Source organism: Dromiciops gliroides, chromosome 2 (genome assembly GCF_019393635.1).
Source record: "Dromiciops gliroides isolate mDroGli1 chromosome 2, mDroGli1.pri, whole genome shotgun sequence".
NCBI lineage: Eukaryota > Metazoa > Chordata > Mammalia > Microbiotheria > Microbiotheriidae > Dromiciops > Dromiciops gliroides.
In genome coordinates, this window is record NC_057862.1 from 137,304,239 (window position 1) to 137,328,981 (window position 24,743).

General features: G+C 35.2%; 1 protein-coding gene across 1 annotated transcript in view; it reads right to left on the reverse strand.

Annotated features, from left to right (window-relative positions):
• CERS3 (ceramide synthase 3) overlaps positions 1–24,743 on the reverse strand; it is a 69,833-nt gene that overhangs the window by 25,496 nt on the left and 19,594 nt on the right. The window contains 6 exon segments of the mRNA XM_043987401.1: positions 11,528–11,681; positions 16,569–16,675; positions 18,725–18,853; positions 20,060–20,152; positions 21,165–21,215; positions 21,818–21,875. Of these exon segments, the coding sequence (XP_043843336.1) occupies positions 11,528–11,681; positions 16,569–16,675; positions 18,725–18,853; positions 20,060–20,152; positions 21,165–21,215; positions 21,818–21,875 (592 nt within the window).

Sequence of the window (24,743 nt, forward strand, 5' to 3'; positions counted from 1 at the left end):
CTTTGTGATGGAAAAGAATTGGAAATCAAGGGAATGCCCATCAATTGGGGAATGGCTGAACAAGTTGTGGTATATGAATGTAATGGAATATTATTGTTCTGTAAGAAATGATTAGAAGGCAGATTTCAGAAAAATCTGGAAAGACTTAAGTGGACTGATGCTGAGTAAAGTGAGCAGAACCAGAACATTGTACACAGTAACAGCAACATTGTGTGATTGATCAACTGTGATAGATGTAGCTCTTCTCAGCAATATAATGATTCAAGACAATTCCAAAGAACTCATGATGGGAAATGTTCTTCACATCCAGAAAAAAGAACTGTGGATTCTGAATACAGATTGAACCATACTGTTTCTGCTTTTGTTTTTTTTCTTTTTTTTGAGGTTTTTCCCATTTGTTCTGATTCTATCTTTCGCAACATGACTAATGCAGAAATGTGTTTAATGTGATTGTACATATATAACCTATATCACCTTGCTTTCTGTCTTGGGGAGGAGGGAGGGAAGGGAGGGAGAGAGAAGAATTTGGAACTAAAAATCTCATGAAAACAAATGTTGAAAACTATTTACATGTAACTGAAAAAAATAAAATAATTTTATGATTTAAAAAAAAAGACTAAAGTGTTCCATGACTCTTAGTCAAACAATAACAGTGGAAGAATATCAACATTTTTTAATGGACCTTTTTTTTCTGGGAGAAAATAAAGGATCATGGAATTTTCTAGAGGTAATTCAGTCCATGTCCTCTTCCTCTTTGGTTCTAGTCCTTTGTCACATATATCTAACTAGATATCTATAGATATAAATAATAATCAGCATTTATATGTCCTCTACTATGAGCCAAGCACTATGCTAAGTACTTTACATATATTATCTCATTTGATCCTCACAACAACCTCATAAGGTAGGTACTATTGTCCCCATTTGTCTTATAATCAAGGAAAATGAGACAGACCAAAGTTTAGTGACATGCCTGGAGTCACACTTAACAGCTGTTAAGTGTCTGAGATAAAATTTGAACTCAGATCTTCCTGACTCCAGTTCTATCATTCTATCTATTGTGCCACCTACCTTCTGAGATAGAGATAGAGATAGAAATGTAGATATAGATTGATTGGTAGCTATATCTACCTACTGATAGACATACTCTTTGGTACCTAACTATATCATAATCTGGCCAATAGATATTCTTCATCCACTTTATTTTTCTGGCATAGATAAATAGGGCAAACTCTTTGAAGTCATTAGGAGTCAAGTCTCATCACTAAGTTGAGAGCCTGCTACGTGTCAGGCATTGTGCTAAGTGCTAGGGGTACAAATAAAGGGAAAAACCAGTCCCTGCTCTCAATTTCATAGTCTAATGAAGGAAGCAACATATAAAGAACTGTGTATAAACTGCTATAACAGGATAAATTGGAGATCATCTTAGAGGAAAGGTATTAACAATTATAGATCTTATTCAGGAAGTTTGGCAATGCATGACTCTTTGTGACCCCATTTGGAGTTTTGTTGGCAAGGATACTGAAGTAGTTTGCCATTTCCTGCTCCAGCTCATTTTACAGATGAAGAAACTGAGGCAAATAAAGTTAAATGAATTGCTCAGGTCACAAAGCTAGTAAATCTGAGACTGGATTTGAACTCGGAAAATGAGTCTTCCTGATTGTAGATCCAGAGCTCTATCCACTGTGGCACCTGCCTGCCCATCTACAATGTTAGGGCTTGATGTAATAGCAGTTGCCATTAAGAAATAGCGGCATCTTAAAGGACCTCACTACCTATAAGATTATTCTGGTTTTTCTCCAAGAGAGAGCAAACAGCTTTGTCAAACATGCCACCGATTTTATGCCCTGTCCTGATATTAGGATCAGCTAGTCTTTAAAACAAATTTCTCTCCCTGTTATATCCTTTAAACAAATCTTGAATAATATTGACATATGATAAAAGACACATTATTGGAAGAGTGACTATAATTTTATTCTATTCAATCAAATTATTTATTTAATAATAAAAAAACAATAAGCATAGTAGAATCTTGTATTTTCTCCATCTTTCAGTCCAATTTATGATGGTAGAGATGTGGTTTATTGTGAAATATTACCTGTGAAAATATACCCATTTCCTATTAATACCATTATCAAGGATTTCCTGATGTGTATGTTAAATTTTTCTATAGATGGAAAAGTAGCCAGAGTTCTCTCAGTCACTGAATTAACATTACCCTTTGATATTATACTTTCCTGTTAATAAACTTGTGAATCAGTCCTCTCAATGCCCTAACATTGTTCACTGTCAGCCTGGATCTTTTCTACGTAAACTTGGTCTAATCCAGCTGCTTTTCCTTTCTTTGTTCATTTAGTAACGTTTCTGTCTCTTCTGTAATCACATTTAGGAATTTGATGTTAAAGGCCCTACTTGGCAAATAAGTTGACTGTTGGATAAAATAGTTTTTATAGGTTTCTGGGTTTCCTCATTATGGAACTTCATCTACATTGCTCAAGCTTCTATATAAAATTATTAGAGTCGATGTCTGTAATATTTCTTCATCTCTATCTCACTTATTTAAATAGCACAGGTTGGGGTTGTTTAATTACAAATATATCTTTTACCTATTTTTATTCTTTATTCTAGCTTTGTAATAATTTTGATTTTTGCTCTAAGAAGTCAGTGGTCTAATTGTGCACAAACTGCTGACTCAGGTATAATTCTTACATTAATAGGGGCAGCTAGGTGGCACAGTGGATAGAGCACCGGCTCTGGATTCAGGAGGACCTGAGTTCAAATCCGGTCTCAGACCCTTGACACTTACTAGTTGTGTGACCCTGGGCAAGTCACTTAACCCTAACTGCCTCACAAAAAATAAATAAATAAATAAATAACATTAATAAGTCACTTTCTGTCTCAAATATACTCAATTTCATTTTTGTGATGTCATTTTGTGCTTACCATATATAGTAACTTCTTATTCTTTTTTGAAGGAAATATTTATGATATATAATAAGGAGGTTTCTATGTAGTCTAAAAATCTTTGTTTTCTGCCATTCCTTATTCATGTCATCCATATTTTTCAATACATTTTCACCACCATCATCTATTTTTACCTTTGCAATGAAATACTGAAATATTAAAATACACTTTGATTTAATTTGGAGGGCTTTACTAAGTTCTTCATAAAATTCTCTTCCCTCCATATCCTCAGCAACAGATAATGAATATGCTGTAATTATTTTCCTTGTGGTTTTTCCACATACTTATTATGAATACTACAGTATGAAATGACCAAATGTCCCATAAAATAATGTTTCTTATGGTTTTGGGGTGTACAATAGAATTAATCCCATTAATTCCTTTATTTGACTCTCTAAAAAGAACTTGTGAGCCATCCTTCCTTCTTCTAGTTTCATTTACAGCACGAATGTCAAGATGATATTCAAATCTAAACTCAGACACTTACTAGCTGTGTGACAGAATCTGCTTGCCTCATTCTCCTCATCTATAAAATGGGCATAATAATGGCACTTAACTCTTGGGGTGTTGTGAAGATCAGGTGAGATAATAATTGTTAAGAGCTTAGCACAGTGCCTGGCACATAGTAAGTGCTGTATAAATGTTGTTATTATTATTATTGATATGATTCAGTTTCTTCAGTGGAATATCTACTCATTGGTCAGATTTATAGACTACTTCTAAAAGCCATCTGATTCTGAGCATCTTCTGTCCCTTTGTCTTCATTTTGTCAGTAACCAGAGGAGTGGAAGGGGGACATACAAGGCTAAGGACCATTTTCTATTATTCTTTGTTTCATCATAAAATGGCTAGATTACTGGTGATGAACCTCTCTGCATTTAGATAGGCTGGGCTTTAGAAAACTGCCTTACTCTGTTGCCAGTATCATATTCAAAGCCTTTACAGAATGGTAGAACTTGAAGGAGCTTACACTTCACTGGTTTAACCTTCAAAAATCCAGGTCACCTCCATGACACAATGATGCAACAAAGTAGGCCCATATCCCTTTTAAAAGTTTAAACAAAGTATTGTTTTAATTCAATTAATTTTCAATGAATCTATTTTATCAGTAGTTTAAACATTACCTTGTTTGTTAACTTGGCATTTTTTAACTCAATAGAAATGTTTTTAAAGATTTTTTTTTGCTTAACACCATATTACCATTCTACAGGCCTTTGTATTCACAACTCTAAAATAGAAATACTACTGACTTTGCAAATGCAGATAACTTCCAAATCTATTAATCTTGCTCTAATCTCCCTCAAGATCCTGGGTCCTGCAGTGCCAGGTACTAAGGGGGCCACCTCTACCTGAATGTGCTTTTGGCATATCAAACATAAAAAGTAGAGAACAAAACTGTCTCCATTTCACCCTTATGATCTTCCTCCAGGTTTCCAAACATAGAGTCATCCTATCCTTTTCCTTTCTCACCTCTCTGCACATGTAGACTCTACCTTCGTAATGTTTTATAGTAATCCTCCTTTTTTATAATCACTGGATCACCATCCTTTATCAAGCATTCATCACTCTCCCTTGGACTAATGTTTTTCTCAGATTCCTGAGTTTCTCCTCTATAATTAATCTCAACCTGACTGCTAGGATAATCTTCCTACAGTACAAATCAGACCATGTCACTTCTTTGCTCAAAAATCATCTGTAGCTCTCTTCTACCTCTGGAAAAAAATTGCAATGTATGGTGTTCATAGCTTCTCTCCTAACCCTTCACGAGCTGATCTTCCTCCTCCTTTTCCAGACTCATTTCCTATTACTTCTATTCATACAAAACTGGTCTAACAGGCATTCCTTGCGTTCTCCTTTCGAGCTAATCTGTGTCATTACCCAGTTTATACTCAGAGCCTGAAATGTTACTCTTTTATTCCAGTAAAATAGATACTTCAGTTCTTTCCTTTGCTGGTTGCTTACCCTGGCCCATTACCTAGCTGAGATTACTGCCATTGGTGATATGCCCTGGGTTGGTCTTCTCTCCTTTGTGGTTCAGGTACAAGCTGCCTGGGTTCTGTTTTGGGAACTGACTGGCTGAATCTGGATCAGGTGCAGCTGCCTGGGCACTGGCCTGGCTGTCTCCTATAGTGGTTTATGACAAGCTGCTACATCCTTTGCTAGGATCAGCCCTGTCTCCTGCAGAGGCTTAGGTGTGAACCCTATCCTGGGTGGCTGGTCTGGCTCTGTCCCCTGCTATGACTACTTGTCTGTTTTGCATTCTGTCCACCCTGTCTGTATCTATCTAGAGCTTATGCAGGATTGTGGTAGTCCTTTTTGTGTAGTGGTGAGAAAGAGCTTTTGTGAGGGATCTAGGCTCCTCTAGGTACTAAAACAGCTCCATCTTCCCACAATTCTTGTTGACTTTAATTATATCTTTGCTATTCAAATTATTCTCTTTCTACAAGGGTTAGCTTGGTGCCACTTTCTTCATGAAACCTCCTATCTTCACAGTTATTATTACTTTCTTCTTCTCCAATTATATTTTCCTTATCTACATGCCATTGAATTATCCACAGCAGAATTACACTATGAGAACCCTTAAAACACAGATCATTGCAGGTTAGATGCTTTTAAAATGTTATGCTGAATTGAATTGCTATGAATAGTAGTTAGCTAATTATTTTATGTTACCTTGGAAGAAATCGAGTAATATAATAATATCCTGATATTTATTATATAACACAACCTAATATAGAAATAATATAACATAATAATATATTATTATATGATAATATGTGATATGCAATAAGTAGCTATAATATAAGCATTCTGTATCCTATTCTTATTCCTCCCCACTCCCCCAACTTGAGTAAGGAAATGAGAAATGAATAAAAGCACACTCATAGTTTCTTCTGGCTTCTTCTGGAAATACTTGTTACTTGGACAAGTAATAGCACAAATGCTTTATGATTTATAAGATACTTTGCTCAAACTGACCTTGTGAAGAACATAACAAAAATATTATTATCTCCATTCAACAGATAAGGAAAATGAGGCTGGGAGGATAAATAATTTGGTGGGGCAGCACAGTCCCTGGCTCTGAGGACTCAGTAAGTCTATTAATTGATTTTTTTAAAAAATCAACCCTGGAATCTCCCTGGCACACTCAGAATTTATTCTCTGCTTTGATCGTGGGTTTGCTTCCTGGTATTTTTGCTTTATTTTTATCTCCCACCCCCAGTGCTGAACTCTAGGAATTTATTATACTCACCATCAAAGAAATAAAAAAAAGTAGAACTTGAATTTGAACCCCTTCAACCCCCATGTCCACTATCCTATTTTGCCTTCTCAGACATTGATAAAATGAGCTACTAAAGTTTAAAACAACATTAAAACTTTTAGGATATCATGCATAATTCTTCCTGAAATATAATTTTAGTTAACTAATCCTACTAATAACTAAAATCAATGTTACAAGATTATAGTAGCTACAAAGACTTCTCTTAAGAACTCATACAGCTGCCACCTTCTATGTATGAGTCAATTGCCTGAAACAACTCGAAATTACAGTAAAATCTTTATTCAAAGGAACAAGAACCAAGATGAATGAATGAAAGTTCTCATTAAATTATATGTACAACAGGACCCTAGTATATAAAAAATAATAAAATTAGAATATAAAATGCTATTTTGAGAAATACAATCTATTCTTTATGGTCTACCATTTTGAGTAAGTGAAAGCTATGGAAACAATATATTTATCCCTATTAAAATTCTCAAATTAGAAACAAATGATGACAGCATTATATCCAAAATTGTATAACATTTTTCTTAAAATTATTTATTTATTCACTTGTCCAACAAATATTTATTGAGAACCTACTTCAAGCAGGGTACTAGGTTAGACAATAATATACATTGACATAATTCTGTCCTCAATAACCTTCCTGGCAAATACTCTCGTCATTCTCTGCTTCAAGGAATAAAAGAACATTTTTGGTACTAGGTAGCCAAGAATTACTTGGGTTCCAGTTTTAAATTATGCAATAGTCTAGTCACCATAGCATTTTCAGGCGGAAAGTATATTAAGTACATTTGTTGAAACAAAAGGCTAGCTTTTCCTCTAAAAGATTTCCCCTTTTTGTACTACAATTCTGCCTTACAGATAGCATTCTTTTAAAAGGAGGCTTTACAGCTTGGAAGAAGTAAGCTGATTTCACAGCCAGTTTGCCACCGCTATGGAAAACAGACTGCATATGCAAGCCAGCTGAAGTCATCTGAACTGAAAAGGATTAGAGCTGCTGCAGCCACTGATGCTGTCAAATAGCAATTTGGAAACAGCTCCTCCAAAGTGCGGCAGAAAAAAGCAGGAATTCCTGTCCACAACTCCCAACCCATTGGCTTTTTAATCAAAGCTGGCAGAATATATTGTAAATGGAAATATGCAAGGGGTGATGAAATCAAACAGGAGAATCTTCCAGATTTCAGATTCTGGCTATCCCAGGCTTCTTTCCAGGTCCATCACTATTGTCATCCACCAATGAATTAAGGCATAATCTCTGCCTGGAGCAAGGGCCGTTCCGGGTAGAATTTCTCTCCAGAGAGGAATGTTTAGTTCTTAGGTGTACACACACACATACACACACACACACACAGTATGGAAGCACTCACAAACTTCTCTTCTTCACATTATTAACTTTCAGTTACATTCATCTAACTTTTTCTGTGGCATTTTATTAGGCTATAATAGAATAGCAAAAATTCAATCAATTAAAATAAAATAAACAAAAATATTTCTTACTAGCTCATTTTTAGGGAAAAGAGGGAAATATTGATAAATAACTTGAATGCCATTTTGTTAAAAAAGGAAAGTTTTTGTCCTGGAATATTTACAGATTCAACCATTTACTACTTGTGTGATTTGGAGACGAATAACTTCATTTCTCTAGACCTCTGTTTTCTCATTTAAAATGAGGGTATGCAGCCTTTGACACTGTAAATAATCCTCTTTTCTTTGCTATTGTCTTCTCTCTGACAATTCATCCTCCAATTCATCCTGTACATATCTTGTTTGTACATAGTTGTTTTCTTCTGTCTCCCTATAAGACTGAATTACTTAAAACTGTGTTTTTCCTTTGTATCTTTGGTATATGAGTGCTTGCACAGTTCCTGGAACAAAGTAGGAACTTAGTAAATGATTGTTGATTAATTAACAAAATGAACATTGAATGACCTTACTTCTCTGAATACTGGATAATAAAAATCTCTCCCATTATCTTTATTAATCACAACTTTCGGGGTCACTAGGTAACACAGTGGATAAAGCACTGGCCCTGGATTCAGGAGGACCGGAGTTCAAATCCAGCTCTCAGACACTTGACACTAGCTGTGTGACCCTGGGCAAGTCACTTAATCCTCATTGCCCCACCAAAATAAATAAATAAATAATAATCACAACTCTCAGAGTCAGAAGGGATCTGAGAGGTCATATAATCAAAACTACATGTGGGAATCAGCTCTATAACATTGTTGATATGTGGTCAAATTGAAAGAGAAAGATATTATATAGATATGCCTTTGTTCTTCTGCTCAAGATAGAGGGAAAGAGAAGAACACCCTCAAAAAATCTGCATGTTTAAGGCTTATCTGCCACTTCCTATGTATTTCAAACAACTAGATGGTAACTTGTTGTCAATTAGGCTAAAGTGTCTGAGCAGTAAGGCTTCTAATACCTTTCCTCTAGTTCTGCCTTTTAGTGTCAAGCAAATCAAGTATAATCCTTCTTCCATGTGATAGCCCTTCAAAAACTTGAAGTGACTTGCCTAAAGTCACATAGGTAGGTCAAGGACCATAATTTGAAAGACAAGCATTACTTCAATAATTCTGTTTTCATTATACAGAAAGGTTTTTAGATTTGTATATTTTTACTGAGCTAGTATCTGACAGCAGAAAATGAAGAGGAATTTTGAAAGCTCTTGATGAGGGTAAAAGAGGAGAGTATAAAAGCTGGTTTGCAGCTTAACGTCATAAAAAAAATAAGACTTGGCAATGGTCCCATCACTTCCTGGCAAATAGAGGAAGAAGAATTAGAAGTGGTATCAGATTTTCTATTCTTGGGCTCAAAAATCACTACAAATGGCAACTGCAGCCATGAAATTAAAAGACACTTGTTCCTTGGAAGGAAAGTGGCAAATCTGGACAGCATACCAAAGAGCAGAGACATTGCCTTACTGACAAAGGTCTGTACAGTCAAAGCTATGATTTTTCCAGTAGCAATGAATGGCTGTGAGAATTTGACTATGAGGAAAGCTGAACACCTCAGAATTGGCATTTTTGAACTATGATGCTAGAAAAGGGTCTTGAGAGTCCCTTGGACAACAAGAAGGTAAAATTGGTCAACACTTAAAGAAATTAATTCAGGCTAGTCACTGGAAGGTCAAATACTGAAGCTGAAGCTTAAATACTTTGGCCACAAAATGAGAAGATAGAACTCACTGGAAATGACCTTAATGTTGGGAAAGATTCAAGGAAAAATGGAAAAGGGACAGCAAAAGATGAGATAGAGGGTTTCATGGAAATTATGAACAAGAACTTGAACAGACTTTGACACATAGTGGAGGATAGAAGGACCCGGTGTGCTATGGTCCATGGTATCACAAAGAGTTAGATATAATTGAATGACTGAAAACACAACTGAGCTAGTAATTTCCCCTACAGCCCATAAACTTAGTAGGTCACAATTTACACTGGACTTGTATTGTTGTCATTGAACTTAGGATTTTCCTTCTAGGTCAAGTATCATAATTCTTATTATATACATCTCTCCTTACCCTTCTCTAAAAATGGTGACTGTCATCAAACATATTAGATATCCCTCCTATCTTCAGATGCCATCTACAAATATGGCAAGCCTGTCTATCTTGGGATTGGAAGGAAACAAACTCCAACTATATCTAAAATCTTTAATGATTAAAAATTTAAACTCACAAAAAATATATGAAGGTCCTGAAAGATCTTCACTAGTCAAAGAATGAACCATTTATATTCATAGCACCTTTACTAAATCCAGAAAAGCCACTAACAACATAGTTAGTGAAAAGGTCAGTTAACCATATTAATATTAATTACCAATGTACTACATCCAGAAATAACTTTGTGTAGCATTCTTTTAGACATGTGTAGTAATATAAAGTAGATAAGTTGTCATTGACATGGTGAGCATTTATTTTAAAAATGAATTTTCTCCCAGTTTTGTAATTCCCAGATGAAGTCTGTTTTTAATGCTGACAAAAATCCATCAACAGCCTCCTGAAGTTTATACAAAGAATCATTTCAGTAAATGGAGTATATCAGATGGAGCTGTGAAATTTCAGTTTTAAAAAAGTGGATCATCATAGCTACAGAGTGAAATGGAAAAAGAGCAAATACAACCTATAGACCCTACCTTTAGTTAAGAGACCTGAAAAAGCAATTCCTATAAGGTTGGCAAAGAATTTTGACTCTTAAAGAAATTTATAATGATCATTTGTTTTGCAATCCAAGTGGTCTTAAAACATCTTTTAGATTGGTTTATGTATGACGCTTCTATGCTTTAGGAAGATACTGCTCTAAAGGAGGAGGGAAGAGGGTTTTTTCCGTGAACTGAGAATTAACTAGAAAATGGCAATTAAACTAAAAGAGTACTTTCACTGTTGCTTTTCCCTGATGTAATGGGAACTTTTAAATTTTTTTTCATTTCTTTTATTTTTATTATTCAGAGCTCAGGGCCTTCTTCTGCAACTTTTAGTTAACTGAAATTCTGTCTTCTGTTAATATTAACAGAATCACCAGAATCAGACTCATGGAATAATAGAGAATTAAAAGAAGACTCTTTAACATTCCTGAGATAAGAAGCCAAGTAACAGGGAGAAAAGAACACAAAATCTTAATAGCCCCCCCCCAAATATTTTATTTGTGGGAGAATTTCCCTGACACCAACTTCATGACTTTAAATCCCTTCCTCTCAATTAGCCCATTCTTTAAAAGCCTTGTAGTTTTGTAAGTGTAGCATTTTGCAAACTCAGTGTTTAATCTATAACCTGACATATTTTACCCAAAGAATCTGCTTAACTGGGTTTGTTTCCATAGGGAATGTATGAGATTACAACTGTTTTTTAACTAAGTTTATTCAATTTTTATGACATTGAAGGAACAAAAGGATTATGAATCTATCTTTTCTTTAATCTTTGTGGCCTAAAAGGAATGTACAAGATTTCATCTCTGACTCTAATTTCAACTCTGACTTTAGCTGGAATTTCTCTGTCATTCTGATGAAATTTTGTCCATAAGACACCCTCTTAGAATCCTAATAGGGGCTCAGGTTTATTGTTTTTAATGAGATTTGAACCTATGCTCAAGAACAAGAATAAAATCTAGGTTTTCTAACCTTTAAAATTTCTGCATTGTGACAGATTTATTTCAGCAGCACTTAAATCTATCTACCACATGAATTCAAAGAGAAGATATTTCTCCCATAACACTGACAAGTTTTAAAAATTACATATAACAAAAAGCTATGCAATTTGGAGGGAAAGCAACTTACCTTTCTCAATACATATTTTCTGAGAATTTCAGGGACGTAGTAGCCCCAGTAGAGGTGAAGGACTTGCAGGATCAAGAGTTGCACATTGAGGAAAATATATGAAAAGAAAGGCTTAAGGTAATGTAGAGGTAGAATCACTGTGCAGTACAAAATCCTAAAAAACAAAATAGGAAAAGAGAAATTTATCCCAACAGAAATGCCCCACCTTTAAAAATATCAGGCAATTTCATTTATATATTTGAAATAAGAAAATAAGCACTTTTTTCCCTCCCAGAAACACAATAAATTCTCTCATCACCTCTCTATCTGTAGCATATATTTCATAGGAAACAATACTTTTTCTAGGAAGTAACAAAGGAAATGACACTTTCTTCCAGAATCCTGGAAGGTAAATTAAAATAGAATGCTTTCTTTTGGAGTTGTAATGCAGTAATGCCATAGGGACTAGTGAGGCATGAATGTCCATCAACTGCTGAGAACTATCCTTTCTCAGCTCTCTGTGTAAGCCCCTCCTTCTTCTGATTTGTTGCTTCTAATCTATAGCAGGGTCAGAAACCAAATAATTAAGTTTATTAGAACTTTTTATTTCAATTGTATATAATATATAATCTACATGTATATCAAATTGCTTGCCTTCTTAAGGAGGGAAAGAGAATTTGGAACTCCATTTTTAAAAAAAAATTAATATAAAAATTGTTTTTACTTGTAATTGAGAAAAATTAAATTTTAAAAATTGCATGTAAAACGGGATTACTAATTTAAATCTAGATATTCAAACTTAGAAAATCCACTCCCACCCATGTTTTGGCTCATTTCTAGGTAATTTTGGTTGCCAGAAGTCTGACTTCTCGGTTGATGGAGCATCATTATATTATTGTTAATCCCTACTTTTCAAAATTTAGAAGAACAAAGGGTGTGAAGACATCCATTATTTTATTAAGAGAGGTTAGGGTCAGGGCTCTGTCCTGGGTCATCTTCTTTTTTGTTGTTGTTTCCTATTATCACATTTGGTGATCGCAGTTTCCATGAGTTCAGTTAGCATGACTATGCATACGATTCCAAGATCTATAATCCAGTCCTAACCTCCCTCCTGGGCTACAGACCCACATTTCTAACTACATCTTCAAAATCTCAAACAAGATGTCCTATAAACATCTCAAACTCAACATATCTAAAAGAGAACGTATAATCTTTCTACCTAAACTCTTCCTTCTTCCCGACTTCCCAATTATTTTCCAGGACACAACTATCCTACAATAAGCCAGGTTTACAAACTAGGGATTATCTTTGATTCTTCACTTACACTCATCTAATACATTACCAAATCTTGTTGAGACTACCTTCACAGCATTTTGCATATGTCCTCTTCTCTCAATTTAGACAATTCTGGTGCAGACCCTTATTACCTCGTGCCTGCATTATTGCAATAGCCTTAATGCCTCCTTGCCTCAAGTCACTTTTTTAAAATGTTACAATTTTTTCTAATTGAAAAAGAAAAGTTATGGAAAGAAAGTGATTGCAAATCTGGACAGCAGGAAGATCCCTTAGAGATCATGTAGTTTGACATACTCGTTTTGCAGATGAGAAAATTGAGGCCCAGAAAAGTGAAATGACTTATTAATAGACACACAGGTATTAAGTAGCAGGTTAATGAGACCTCAAATACAGTGCCCTTTCCATTGTACTTACTACCTTGACTATCAATTGAGTTGGAAGCAATTTACATTTTTAGCAACATATGGAGAGCACAGAAATTTATAACAATTTACGAATGTATGAATAATTAAAGTACGAAAGGTGCCCAGCTGTCTTATATCCCTAAGAATACAAAAAAAAAAAAAAAAATGGGCCAGAATTGCCACACAAAGGCTATACTTTAGGTATTTAAAAAACTTTAAACTACAAAGTTCATGAAATAGTTTCAAAGAAACTTTTTAAGAATAGATTAATAAATCTTTCTCTGATATTATAAAGCAACATTGCCCAGCGTCAGGGGAATAGCCTGGATGGACTTTTTGTTCACACTATGATTCCCTGATATTGTTTCCATGCTACATAAGCACAAATAAAAATCCCCCCCCAGAGGTATACTCATTAATTAATGAATAGAAGGTTATGAAGAAAGTAGGCTACTAAGTAATTAAATTAAAATAATTACCTTTATGTCTGATATTGGTAGGCCCAAAAACTTTTAGAAAAATAATGTAAAGAATTTTTATTTATTGTGAGGACCAACTAAATGGCATGTTTGCCAGTAAGGGGAAGGAGAAGAAAGAACGGGAAACTAGGGTGCATGCAGAGAAGGAGATGTGGAAGAAAATTACAGTACAGTAAAAGTGAAGAGGGTTTAGAAAAAGGAAAGAAAAAAACAAATAAAATGTTATTTTATGAGACAATATTTATATTTTTTTTCTTTCTCAAGGGTCTGAGTCCTCAAGAACAATTTTAATTAGGAAAAAGCACTGGTCAGCTAGGATCCTTTCTCATCCTACATATATTTTTTCCCTATTATCAGGGCTGGAATAGGGAATCAAATACTACATTGCAGATTCCCTCTAAAACCTCTACAATAAGTGCCCCCAAAGTGAATTCTTCCAGATGAACTGCCCTAAAATGATATATAGGACTACAAAAGTCATTTTATACATATGTGTGGGGCCAAGGTAACAAAGGGGGAGAAAAAAATTCTCTTTTTGTACTGACCAATGCAATTTTTCATAAACTGCAAAGCCACAGATCAGTGGAAAAAATAGAAGGAATAATTAGTCTGGCTCAATGGCCTACAGTAGAAAAAAGTCCCCAAGAGTTACTGACTAGTAAACTCCAGGATTATAACATGGTGAACCTTCCAAAAGAACTTTAAAGTATCTATCTATCTATATTTTTTTTTTTGCAGGCAATGGGGGTTAAGTGACTTGCTCAGGGTCACACAGCTAGTAAGTGTCAAGTGTCTGAGGCCGGATTTGAACTCAAGTACTCCTGAATCCAGGGCCAGTGCTTTAACCACTGCGCCATCTAGCTGCCCCCAAGTATCTATATTTTAATATGTTGACTTCTCTAAAATTTCTGCAGTCAGATGAAATACTTTCTCAGTAAGGCTCAGTGGACTTCGACAAGAATCCTGTAGGTCATTTAAGACTTCAAAGTCTATTTCATAGAGATTAAACTCCTAGAAAGCTCAGAAAGAACTGATGAGAACTACATTCTGAAGCAGGTTCATAAGCAAATACCAGTTGAAAATAAGCCAGATGCATCTTTAGTAATTCAAATTGAAGCCCAGAAACCATGGCAAATGGCTGAGCCTTTATAGATGTTTGGGGTTTAAAAGTATAGGATTTAGGGATTCAGGAAGACCTGAGTTCAAATCCAGCCTCAGACATTTGACACTTATTAGTTGTGTGACCCTGGGCAAATCACTTAACCCTCATTGCCCTACAAAAAAAAAGAAAGAAGTATAGGATTTAATACCAAGGGAAACACATATATACATATACATATATATACATATATGTGTGTACATATAGATATATAGATGCTAGTTAAAAATCAGTATTTTTCTTATAAACATGGGTATCATCAAGACATACACGTATTCATCATAAACAACAGTATAATGCTAATATTGTCTACATTAATCAAAGTTAAAATTACTGTTAAGGTAACATCATTTGTGTTACAATAACCACTAATCTAAACACGTAGAGACTCACCAAAACCATATCTTAATAAGAGATTTGACAATAAAACTCAGACATTTTCTGAATTTGATGTCACTTTAAAAGCTCTATTTTGTCTTCATCCAAATAGGATTTTGTTCTCCTACGCAAGATCTGACCTCAGCGATCACTAAGTATCACTTAAAATAGGTGTGCCAAATTTTACTCTAGACTGAACTCTAATTTTCTTTAAACCCCTAAAGAAAATCTCTATTATAATCAATATACTTAAGAATAATTAACAAAACACTTTTGTTTCACTGGGGGAAGAGAGGTTGTGGAGAAGGGAGTGACAGTGCTCGAAAGCATCCTAATGTCTGGGTCCTCTACAGAATATTCAGTGACTACATGCTGTAGTGTTGCAGAAAACACTCAAAGCTAACTAATGTCCAATTAGAGTTAATCCTATGTGGCAAGTCAGTGTCCTTGAATGCCATTCCTGCCAGCTAAATATTAAACCCAATAACAGCAATGACCTATCTGCTAAGATTATCCAACATTTAGGTTGGGAGGAAAATATGTGCTGGACCAAAAATATGGTTTTTGGTTGTTGTCTCCAAATCACCTGTGGCTTCTTTACTACTAATGTGTCTTTTTGATTTATGCCAAGATACACATGTAGAATTACGTTTATGAGAGGAAAGGCTTTCAAGAGAGATAAGATATTGGTTCTTCTCTGCCAATCCTAATATTTGTTTTCCCACTTTCCATATATGTGCTTAGGTGAACAGTTCCTTCTTTGGCAATGATCCCTATGCAGACAAGCTTTATGACTGGATCAAGATAACATCTCAATTACATCTATGACCAACGGCAAATACATCTTATGAAAATATGCTGATGTTCTAATCTGAGCAAATGGAGAAACTACAAGATTCTCAGACAGATCTGTGTTCATTAAGGGAGAACATCTAGAGTGAACATAAGAACTTGTTGCAACATGTTCCTTTGTTAATGTACTTTCCACAGTGCTCCCAATTTCTGTCATTCCTAGACTATACTTCCATTTTCTATCTCTCACACTAGAATGCTAGATTTTTTTCCACAGTGGCTTGAGATGTGTATGTTGTATTGGGGCATGGTAGGAAGGATTCTTCAAGGGAAGTTGCTTCCATGATTAATTAAAAAAAAACTCCTTTGTACTTTTCCTTCCATCTTTTTTCATACATTTTTCCTCATAGCTAGAAATCAGTATTCTGTTAGGGAAAGAAAGGTGATGTAGTTCTTTGACTTGAACATCCTGCTATAACCTAACTCAGCAAATTTAAGGAGAGGAAAATTAAATTTCACAGAAATATGATAGCAAATAACTTTGATCTACTTACCAGAAGGGGAAAATTATTAGGCGGGTAATAAAGAACACAGCAGCAAAGATGAAAAATAGAGTGTTACATGTTTGCTTCCATCCAGCATAAGAAAACATTTTAGCAGACTGAAACAAAATAAAGAGAATTCATTCAGAAACAGGTAAACAGAAAAACTTTCAACAACACTTGCAGAGGCAGCTTTAGAATAATTAAATTTATGAATTTAATATCTCCATTCAACACATAAAGAGACCAAAAGATGTTAAGAGAAAAATTATATGGTAGGTGGGCCTGAGAGTAATTAAATAGGATACAGTAGGCATAGGACATAGAATTAGAGAGCTAAAATAGACCTCATAGACCATCTAGTCTAATCCTCTCATTTTTTATAGATCAGGAAACTGATACCCAAGGACCTTAAGTGATCTGCTCAAGGTCACATAGATGGTATTAGAATTAGAGTTGGAAGCCAAGTCCTCTGACTGCAGAGATAGGAAGTTGTCCTTTCTTTTTTCCTTTTACCCTTCTCTCCTTCCCTCTTTCCTTTCCACTTTCCTTCCTTTCTTTCTTCCCTCTTTCCTTTTTTCTCCCTCCCTTCTTTCCTTCTTGCTTCCTTCCTTCCTTGTCTGGGTCTTCCTATATTGCTCAGGTAATAAATACAGAAGCTATTTATGAGTCTTATCCAGTTACTGATCAGCACAAGAACTTTGACCTGCCCCATTTCCAACCTGGGCCAGCTTCCCTCACCTTAGGCAGCCTGATACCACCTCCTACCCCACTTCCCAGAGCTTACTATATTGGTGCAAGACTTGGTGCAAACACCTGATCTGCTTAGCCCACTGCAGCTCAGAACTCCTGAGCTCAAGCAAACCATCAGCCTCAGTCTCACCAGAATCAGGGATTAAGGGCATGCTTTACCACATCCTGCCACCGGTGCTCTTCTCACTGTGGTTGGAGTGAGGCAGTATTCTTCATATCCCTACTGCATACTGAAATCAACCCTCAAAAACGGATCTGTTCTTGTTTGTCTTATGTTAACACATACTGTTCAAGTTCATTGTACTTACTGGAGAGAACTCTTGACAAGTCCCTTAGTGCAGAAGGAAAGTTAATGTGCTATGGAAGGTTAACTATCAAGGTTCACTGATGTTATTATTTGGCAGCCACTTTAATCACTTCTACCTGTTATTGTGTTAGATATTTTAGTTGCTAACACCTGAACTGACTTTTCTTCTGATCTGTCTTCTTTTGGTTTCAGGGAGTAGACTGTGCTTTCATATTGGATGAGGAACAGAAGTAGACCACAGAGGGTAGAGAGAGCTAGAATACAGGTCATCTTTAAATAAATATAGCACGAGCCAGAAAAGCTCTTTAGAGTTTACAGTAGTTCAAATATGCAACACATTTGAAGAGTAAGGATTTGTATTTTACCACCCCTGACTCGCATATCAACAAGGTAGGGAAGTGGTCCATACCAAAAGACTGGCCTTGGCAAGAAAGAAAGAAAGAAAAAGAAAGAAAGAAAGAAAGAAAGAAAAAGAAAGAAAGAAAGAAAGAAAGAAAGAAAGAAAGAAAGAAAGAAAGAAAGAAAGAAAGAAAGAAAGAAAGAAAGAAAGAAAGAAAGAAAGAAAAGAAAAGAAAAGAAAAGAAAAGAAAAGAAAAGAAAAAAGGAATAGTAAATTCTTAGATATTTTATGATGCTAATTTGTAAGAGTAGGGATGCAGTCTTCAAGGTGATAGGAGCTAGAAATGACACCATAGTAAATCTAGTTGGAAATCGAGGCCCAGAGAGATTAAATGACTTACCAAAGATTATATAGGTATTAAGAGGACTACCTAGGAAATGAATCCAGGTTTTTTGACTCTAGATCAAGCATTCTTTCCAATGTAACATGCTTGCCCCTGAATACAAACTGAAAACCAAAATGAAACCTCTTCCAAACTGTCCTCCTTGCTTTTGTCTATCTGCATCTATGAGCCTTTAGAAATAATTAAAAAGTAAATAGATCAAAAGGGCCCATGAAAGAGACCTAAAAAGTTAAAAATTCTTGGAAGTACTGTGTCTACTATTGAATAAGAATAAAAATGAAGAATTGGGAAAAGACTCATAAGCAATATTTTGTTGGGAATAAAAATACAAGAAGCCATATTTGTTTAAAATTTTAAACTTTTACCTCAAGCCAAATATCAGCAACATCATGGACAAGCATCACCAATGTCCCACTACGAATATAATTAGTACACCAAGAGAAGCACATCAAACTTAAAGCAGCCAGATGATGGATTACATGGGCTAGAAAATCCTAAGCAAGTAAGAAAATAGATTGATAAATAAATGAATTCCAAGACTGACAAGCAAATAATCACCTAGGAAAGGCCATTATCATCATATTATTCCTCTGCTTAGAACACTAGGCATGTTCTATATGTATATTATGTATATGTTTGTGTATATACATATAGAATCAGATTGTTTCATCAACTTTCATCAATGTATGTGTGTACATCTATAAATATCACTTTAATTGTATATATATATATATATATATATATATATATGTATACACACACATCTTATCTTTTCTCCATCACCCATTTAGGGAGTCTTGCTTTATTATAAATACCAAGTAAGTTAAGTAATATCAACAAAGAATATTCCCAGGGTTCATTTTTACAGGTTTTTCTTCTTTCTTGTTTGCTACAAGCTTTCTCTTCATGACAGAAATACTAAAGCATACTCCCACAGTCAAACAACACAAAGATGGTTAATTCAACTAGGTTTTTCCTTCCTGATCTTGAACTACACTTAGTATTCCTTAACATTTGCTTAAATACTAATAGGATACAAATCCACTTTCTCCTTGGAATGTAGCACCTGACACACAACCCTAGATTATATATATATGATCTGAATCTACAATATTCTCAGTCAGATATAGTGATTATATGATCAAATATGTACAGTTTGGCAGATTCATCAGTAAGAACTAGGAAATCTATTGCTTCCAAAGGGGAACCACTGACTGATCTTAAGGAAATAATTTAACATTTCTATGACTTAGTTTCTCTGCCAATAAAGCAAAGATAGTAATACTTGACAGTTATTTCATCAAAAGAATTTCTGAAGGATCAGAAAGGTTTTTTCCAAGTAATCAGAAAGTACTCTGATTAATTCAAAGATAATCATGTAGTAAATATAAGATTATGACCAACTAGAGAATGTGTTTTCATAGTTAGTCAATGACATTTTGCCTTTTGAAAACAATAATATTGAAGGTACAAGCCAATAGTAATGGAATACCTCATGGTAGTATTTCCACTGTCAAATCACTATCATTTCCCTATCAAATATTTACTAAAAGAAGAAAGAAAACTAACAGTATAATTAGTAGTATACTATATTACTATAATATGCAGAGAAGCTATGAAACTTAATATGTCTGGAAATGTAAATTTTAAATTACAAGTTTTGAAGACACTAAAAAAGAGGTTTTACAAGTGATACTTGCCTTTCTCTTGATATCAGATCCAAGACTAAACAGCAGAGACCAATAAAAACTCATCTCTAAAATGTAGTACCAGTACTGAGATGGTAGCAATGGCTAAGAAAAAGAAAATATTCCATTACTTTTTTATACATAAAAACAATTTACTTATTTAGTGGTATTATCTGTGGAATTCAGGAAACATACTACTTCTATAGAGATTAAGTATATAAAAAATAAAGGTCTGTCTTTGTTAATAATAATTTATCAAGTGATTACTAAAAGCAACTTTTAAAAATCTATTATTTAAGGTCAAAAGCATGTATGTTAAGTAAGGTAGCATCCCTCCTTACCCCTCACAAATTTCTACTGATTAACTTAATAACATCGTGGTATAGTTTCTGACTAAAAACTCCTAAGATGTTAGGTAGTCTTTAGAGCCTACTATTATAAAATTATAAAATCACAAATAGTCTTGAAACAGACATCCAAGATCATTCAGTCCAACTCCTTAATTTTAGAGATAAGAAAATAAGTCCAAAGAAGTTATATAGCTTGCCCAAGATCTCATAGGTATTTAAATGTCAGCCAGGATTTGAACTTAAATTCTATGACTACATTCAGTGTTCTTTCTACTGTGTCACACTGTCTCTCAAAAACATCTACTAAGATGTAAACTGAGGTTAGCCCTATTCATAGGCAGAATAGGCAGTCACCTATGTAGCATAATTTGAGGGACTTTGCAAAGTCAATCTGACCAAGAATATTCTCTCCATCCATCTGGTACCAGCATCTTTAGTTCCCACAGCTAAGAACTTTCTGAACTAAGGCACTATATGTTACATATTAACATGAGTTAATTTACCTTATTAACTTATTAACATTCATTGTTACCTGGTAAAGAGTCCAAGGCACTAAATAATGTGGGGAGAAAAAGGGAATGCTAGAGACTACCATAGTGCTGGTGGGGGGCTCTCCATATAAAAGTCCAAGTCAGTTGAGGGGCAACATGAGGGCACTGGATGCCTTAAGGGAAAGGGGATATTGCAGGATTAAAGACTAACTTTGCCAGTTTTCCAGTTTTGCCCAAGGCTGATTCTGGTTTTGATACTAAAAGAGTTAGGCTTACCTGCTTTGGATAGCCATTCCAAACCTCCCACAGATCATAGAGCCAAGGTTTCTAAATATAGAAAGAGGGGAGAGGGAAAGCAATTAGCAATGCACAAATGGAATCTTTTATCACAAAAGATTTTTCTTAAATTCCAGAAAACATTTAAGTACTTAATTACATACAAAGCACTCTCTATTAGACATCAAGCACTGTGCTAAGTGCTTTATGTCATTTTAACAGCACTGAAATGTCTAATACATTTTGTAATATTCACCACCCCCTCACTCTTTGCATATCTGCATATCTGTCATATATAATACACTACTACCAATATAGCCAACAGCTCTGTTTAAAGTACAAAGGGAATAACTATTCCTAAAATATGACTTAAATGAAGATGTCACTTCTGAAATAATTAAGCAAATTCTTTATCAGCCCTTCCAAGGAAGGCCTGGATGGATGATGATCTACATCTTGGAGAGAGTATCCACATCAATGAAATCACAGATTACTCAAAGTATTTCAATATACTAACATGATTTATTTTTTCTTAAGAATCCCAATAAAATGCTTTTCAAAGTTGGCTACCATATTGACACAACTATATCATAACAAACTCATACATTTTAAAAGACTAGAGTCTAATGAAAGATATTAAAAAGATAACTTACATCATATAGAAATCCAATTCCAGCAATAGTTAAGAATAAATAAAATGTAAATCTCCAGCTGCCAAAATAAAGGAAAGTATTTATTCAGAGAATTATGTAATAATGTTAGCCCTAGCAGGGACCCTAAAGATCCATTTAGTCCAATCCTCCCATTTTTCATATGAGAAAAGAGATACACTGAAGCACCATGGTATACTGAAAAGATTGCTATGCTTAGAATCAGAAGATGTGGGTTCAGATACTAACTCTGCTACTTATTTCTGTCTATATGAATTTGATCAAGGCACAGTCTCTCTTGAACTCAGTTTCCACATCAATAAAATTAAGGGGTTAGTCTAAATTATTTCTAAGGTTGCTTCCAGTTCTACATCTATACTACTAGTTAGTGATTGAGCTAAAATTAGAATTCAGTTCCCAGGATCATAAGATCATAAACCTAGAGTCAGAAGGGATCTCAGAGGCCATATGGCCCAACACTTTAATTTTAGAGAGGAGGAAACTGAGGCCCAAAGAGGTTAAGTAATTTTCCCAAAGTAACTAAACTAGTAACAAAAAGGAGACTTTTGAATGAAGGTCCTTCAAGTATTCTTTACACTGTCAAATTTGCTATTTTAAGTACTTATTTAACTGTCGTTCTAGACTCACACTTTCTTTGTAATGGTAATAGGAGAAGGAAATCTTTTCTACCTAACAAGAACAAACTCATTTAAGATAATGCATAAAAATATCTGGAAAAGGATTTTGACTTAGCCAATAATATCATTGTTACATTATATACCCAAGGCAGTTTTTTTAAATAAAAACTTTCTTCACATATAACCTATTTCTCCCAGTGAAATCTAAAGTTTAGTCTTATCTCTCGTTTTCTTCTTCCATGAGAGAAAAATTATAAGGACCAAGTAAATGTCCCAAAGGAGAACTGTCTAAAAGTTTCCAAATGAGGTCTTAAAACTGTCTCAATTTGCTTTTTTTTTTTTTTGCAGGCAATTGGGGTTGTGACTTGCCCAGGGTCACACAGCTAGTAAGTGTCAAGTGTCTGAGGCCGGATTTGAACTCAGGGACTCCTGAATTCAGGGCCGGTGCTTTAACCACTGCGCCATCTAGCTGCCCCTCAATTTGCTTTTACACTTGCGTATGAAATGAGCTTGCATTCATGGAATATTTCTATGTGTTATTCTTATTTATTCCAACTATGATTTGAATAAATAAGAAAACTCCGGCTGGTACAAGAGATTATAATGTGAAAGGATAACCCTTATTAGGCAAGATTCATAACAATAAAGTCATAATTTGCAGCCCCACATCTGTTTGGTCACCTCAAAAGAGTAAAATGTGATTTTCCTATATTTATTGGGATAAGACTAAATTAGAAGAAAAACATGGATTTTTCTGGACAAGTCAAAAGTGGCTGGAAGCTTGAATCTTTAAGAAACTGACAGTGGGAGAAGGGCAGAATGAAGGAAATTAACATTGAAAGATGGCCTTGACAGAACCACAAAAGGTTTGTCAGTGGAATATAAGAGACAGGGTTGTAAAGAAACCCTATCCATTCCTTTTCATTCTTTTAATATACTGACACTGAATGGGTTGATTTTGAAACTACAATGTGTTTCTGCAGTAAATATCTATTTCTAGATATTCCAGCACTACAAACAGTGCCTGGCACATAGCAGGTACTTCATAAATACTTACTGTCTTGACTTGTAGATGAAAAACATTTAGTTTAAAGAGAACAAATGTACATCCAAGTCAAGACTAATTGAAACAAAACAAAATTTGGGATTGAAATGAGGAATGCCCTGGGATTAGATTGAGGGTGTGAATTCTATCAAGAAAGCTGAAGAAGAATAAATGTAATTCAAGGATGAACCTGCCCTGACATGATGGAAAATTTCTGCTTATTTCTGAGTACATGTTAGTAAATCAAGAGATGTCTACTTGATGGCCGAGTCCTACAAATGAAAGCAGAAAGAGACTTAAGCCATTTAGTCCAATTTTCTCATTTTACAATTTTAACTTGGGTTGGCCTATCCCCTTGAGTTGTTACCATGAAGATTTGTTAATGGGCTGGGCAGACACTACTAATCATCCTGCAAGTTCCTGTGGTTTTTGTTGATCATAAATCAACTTCTGCGAAGGAAAGAGGGGTTATACCTCAGAAACCTGCGTATTGGGCAAACAGTTCATGGAGAGGAAAACACTGCTACTCAGGAGCCCAAACTTTTACCTTTCTTTGTATCCTCAGAGCTTAGCTCAGTGCCTGACACTTAGTAGGTGTTTACTTAACGTTTATTGAATGTTTACTCTTCCATGTATGGCAAGAGGCATGGACATGGGAGACCGGAGGATAAGACCAGAGTTAAAGTGCTAACAACAGCAAGCGAAGTAAAACAAACCTGTGACCAGGTAAGAACCAAGCAGAGGGAGCTAGTGACCAGGTGACTGATGGTACAAGTTGCCATGGTTGCCTGCATCCCCTGGAGTTAGTGAGTAGCACCAACCCCATTTGCAACATTTTTCTTGTCTCTTCCCCTCTCCAACCCCCCCACCCCAATCCCTCTAGAGGCAGCTAGGGGTGCTTTGGATAGAACTATTGGCTGTCAGAAAGACCTATTTAAATTCATCCTCAGATATTCACTAGCTCTGTGACCCTGGGTAAGCCACTTAACCTCTGTATGCCTCGGTTTCCTTAACTGTAAAATGGAGATAATAATAACACCTACCTCCCAGGGTTGTCGTGAGGATCAAATAAGATATTTGTAAAGTGCTAAGCACAGTGCATGGCACATAGTAGGCACTTGATAAATTCTTGTATCCCTTCACTCCCTCCTTCTTCCTCTCTTTCTTCCCCTTTCTTCCCTACCTCTCTTCCTCCCTCCCTCCTTCTCTGTCTTTCTTACCCTCCTTCCTGCCCTTCTTTTTTCCC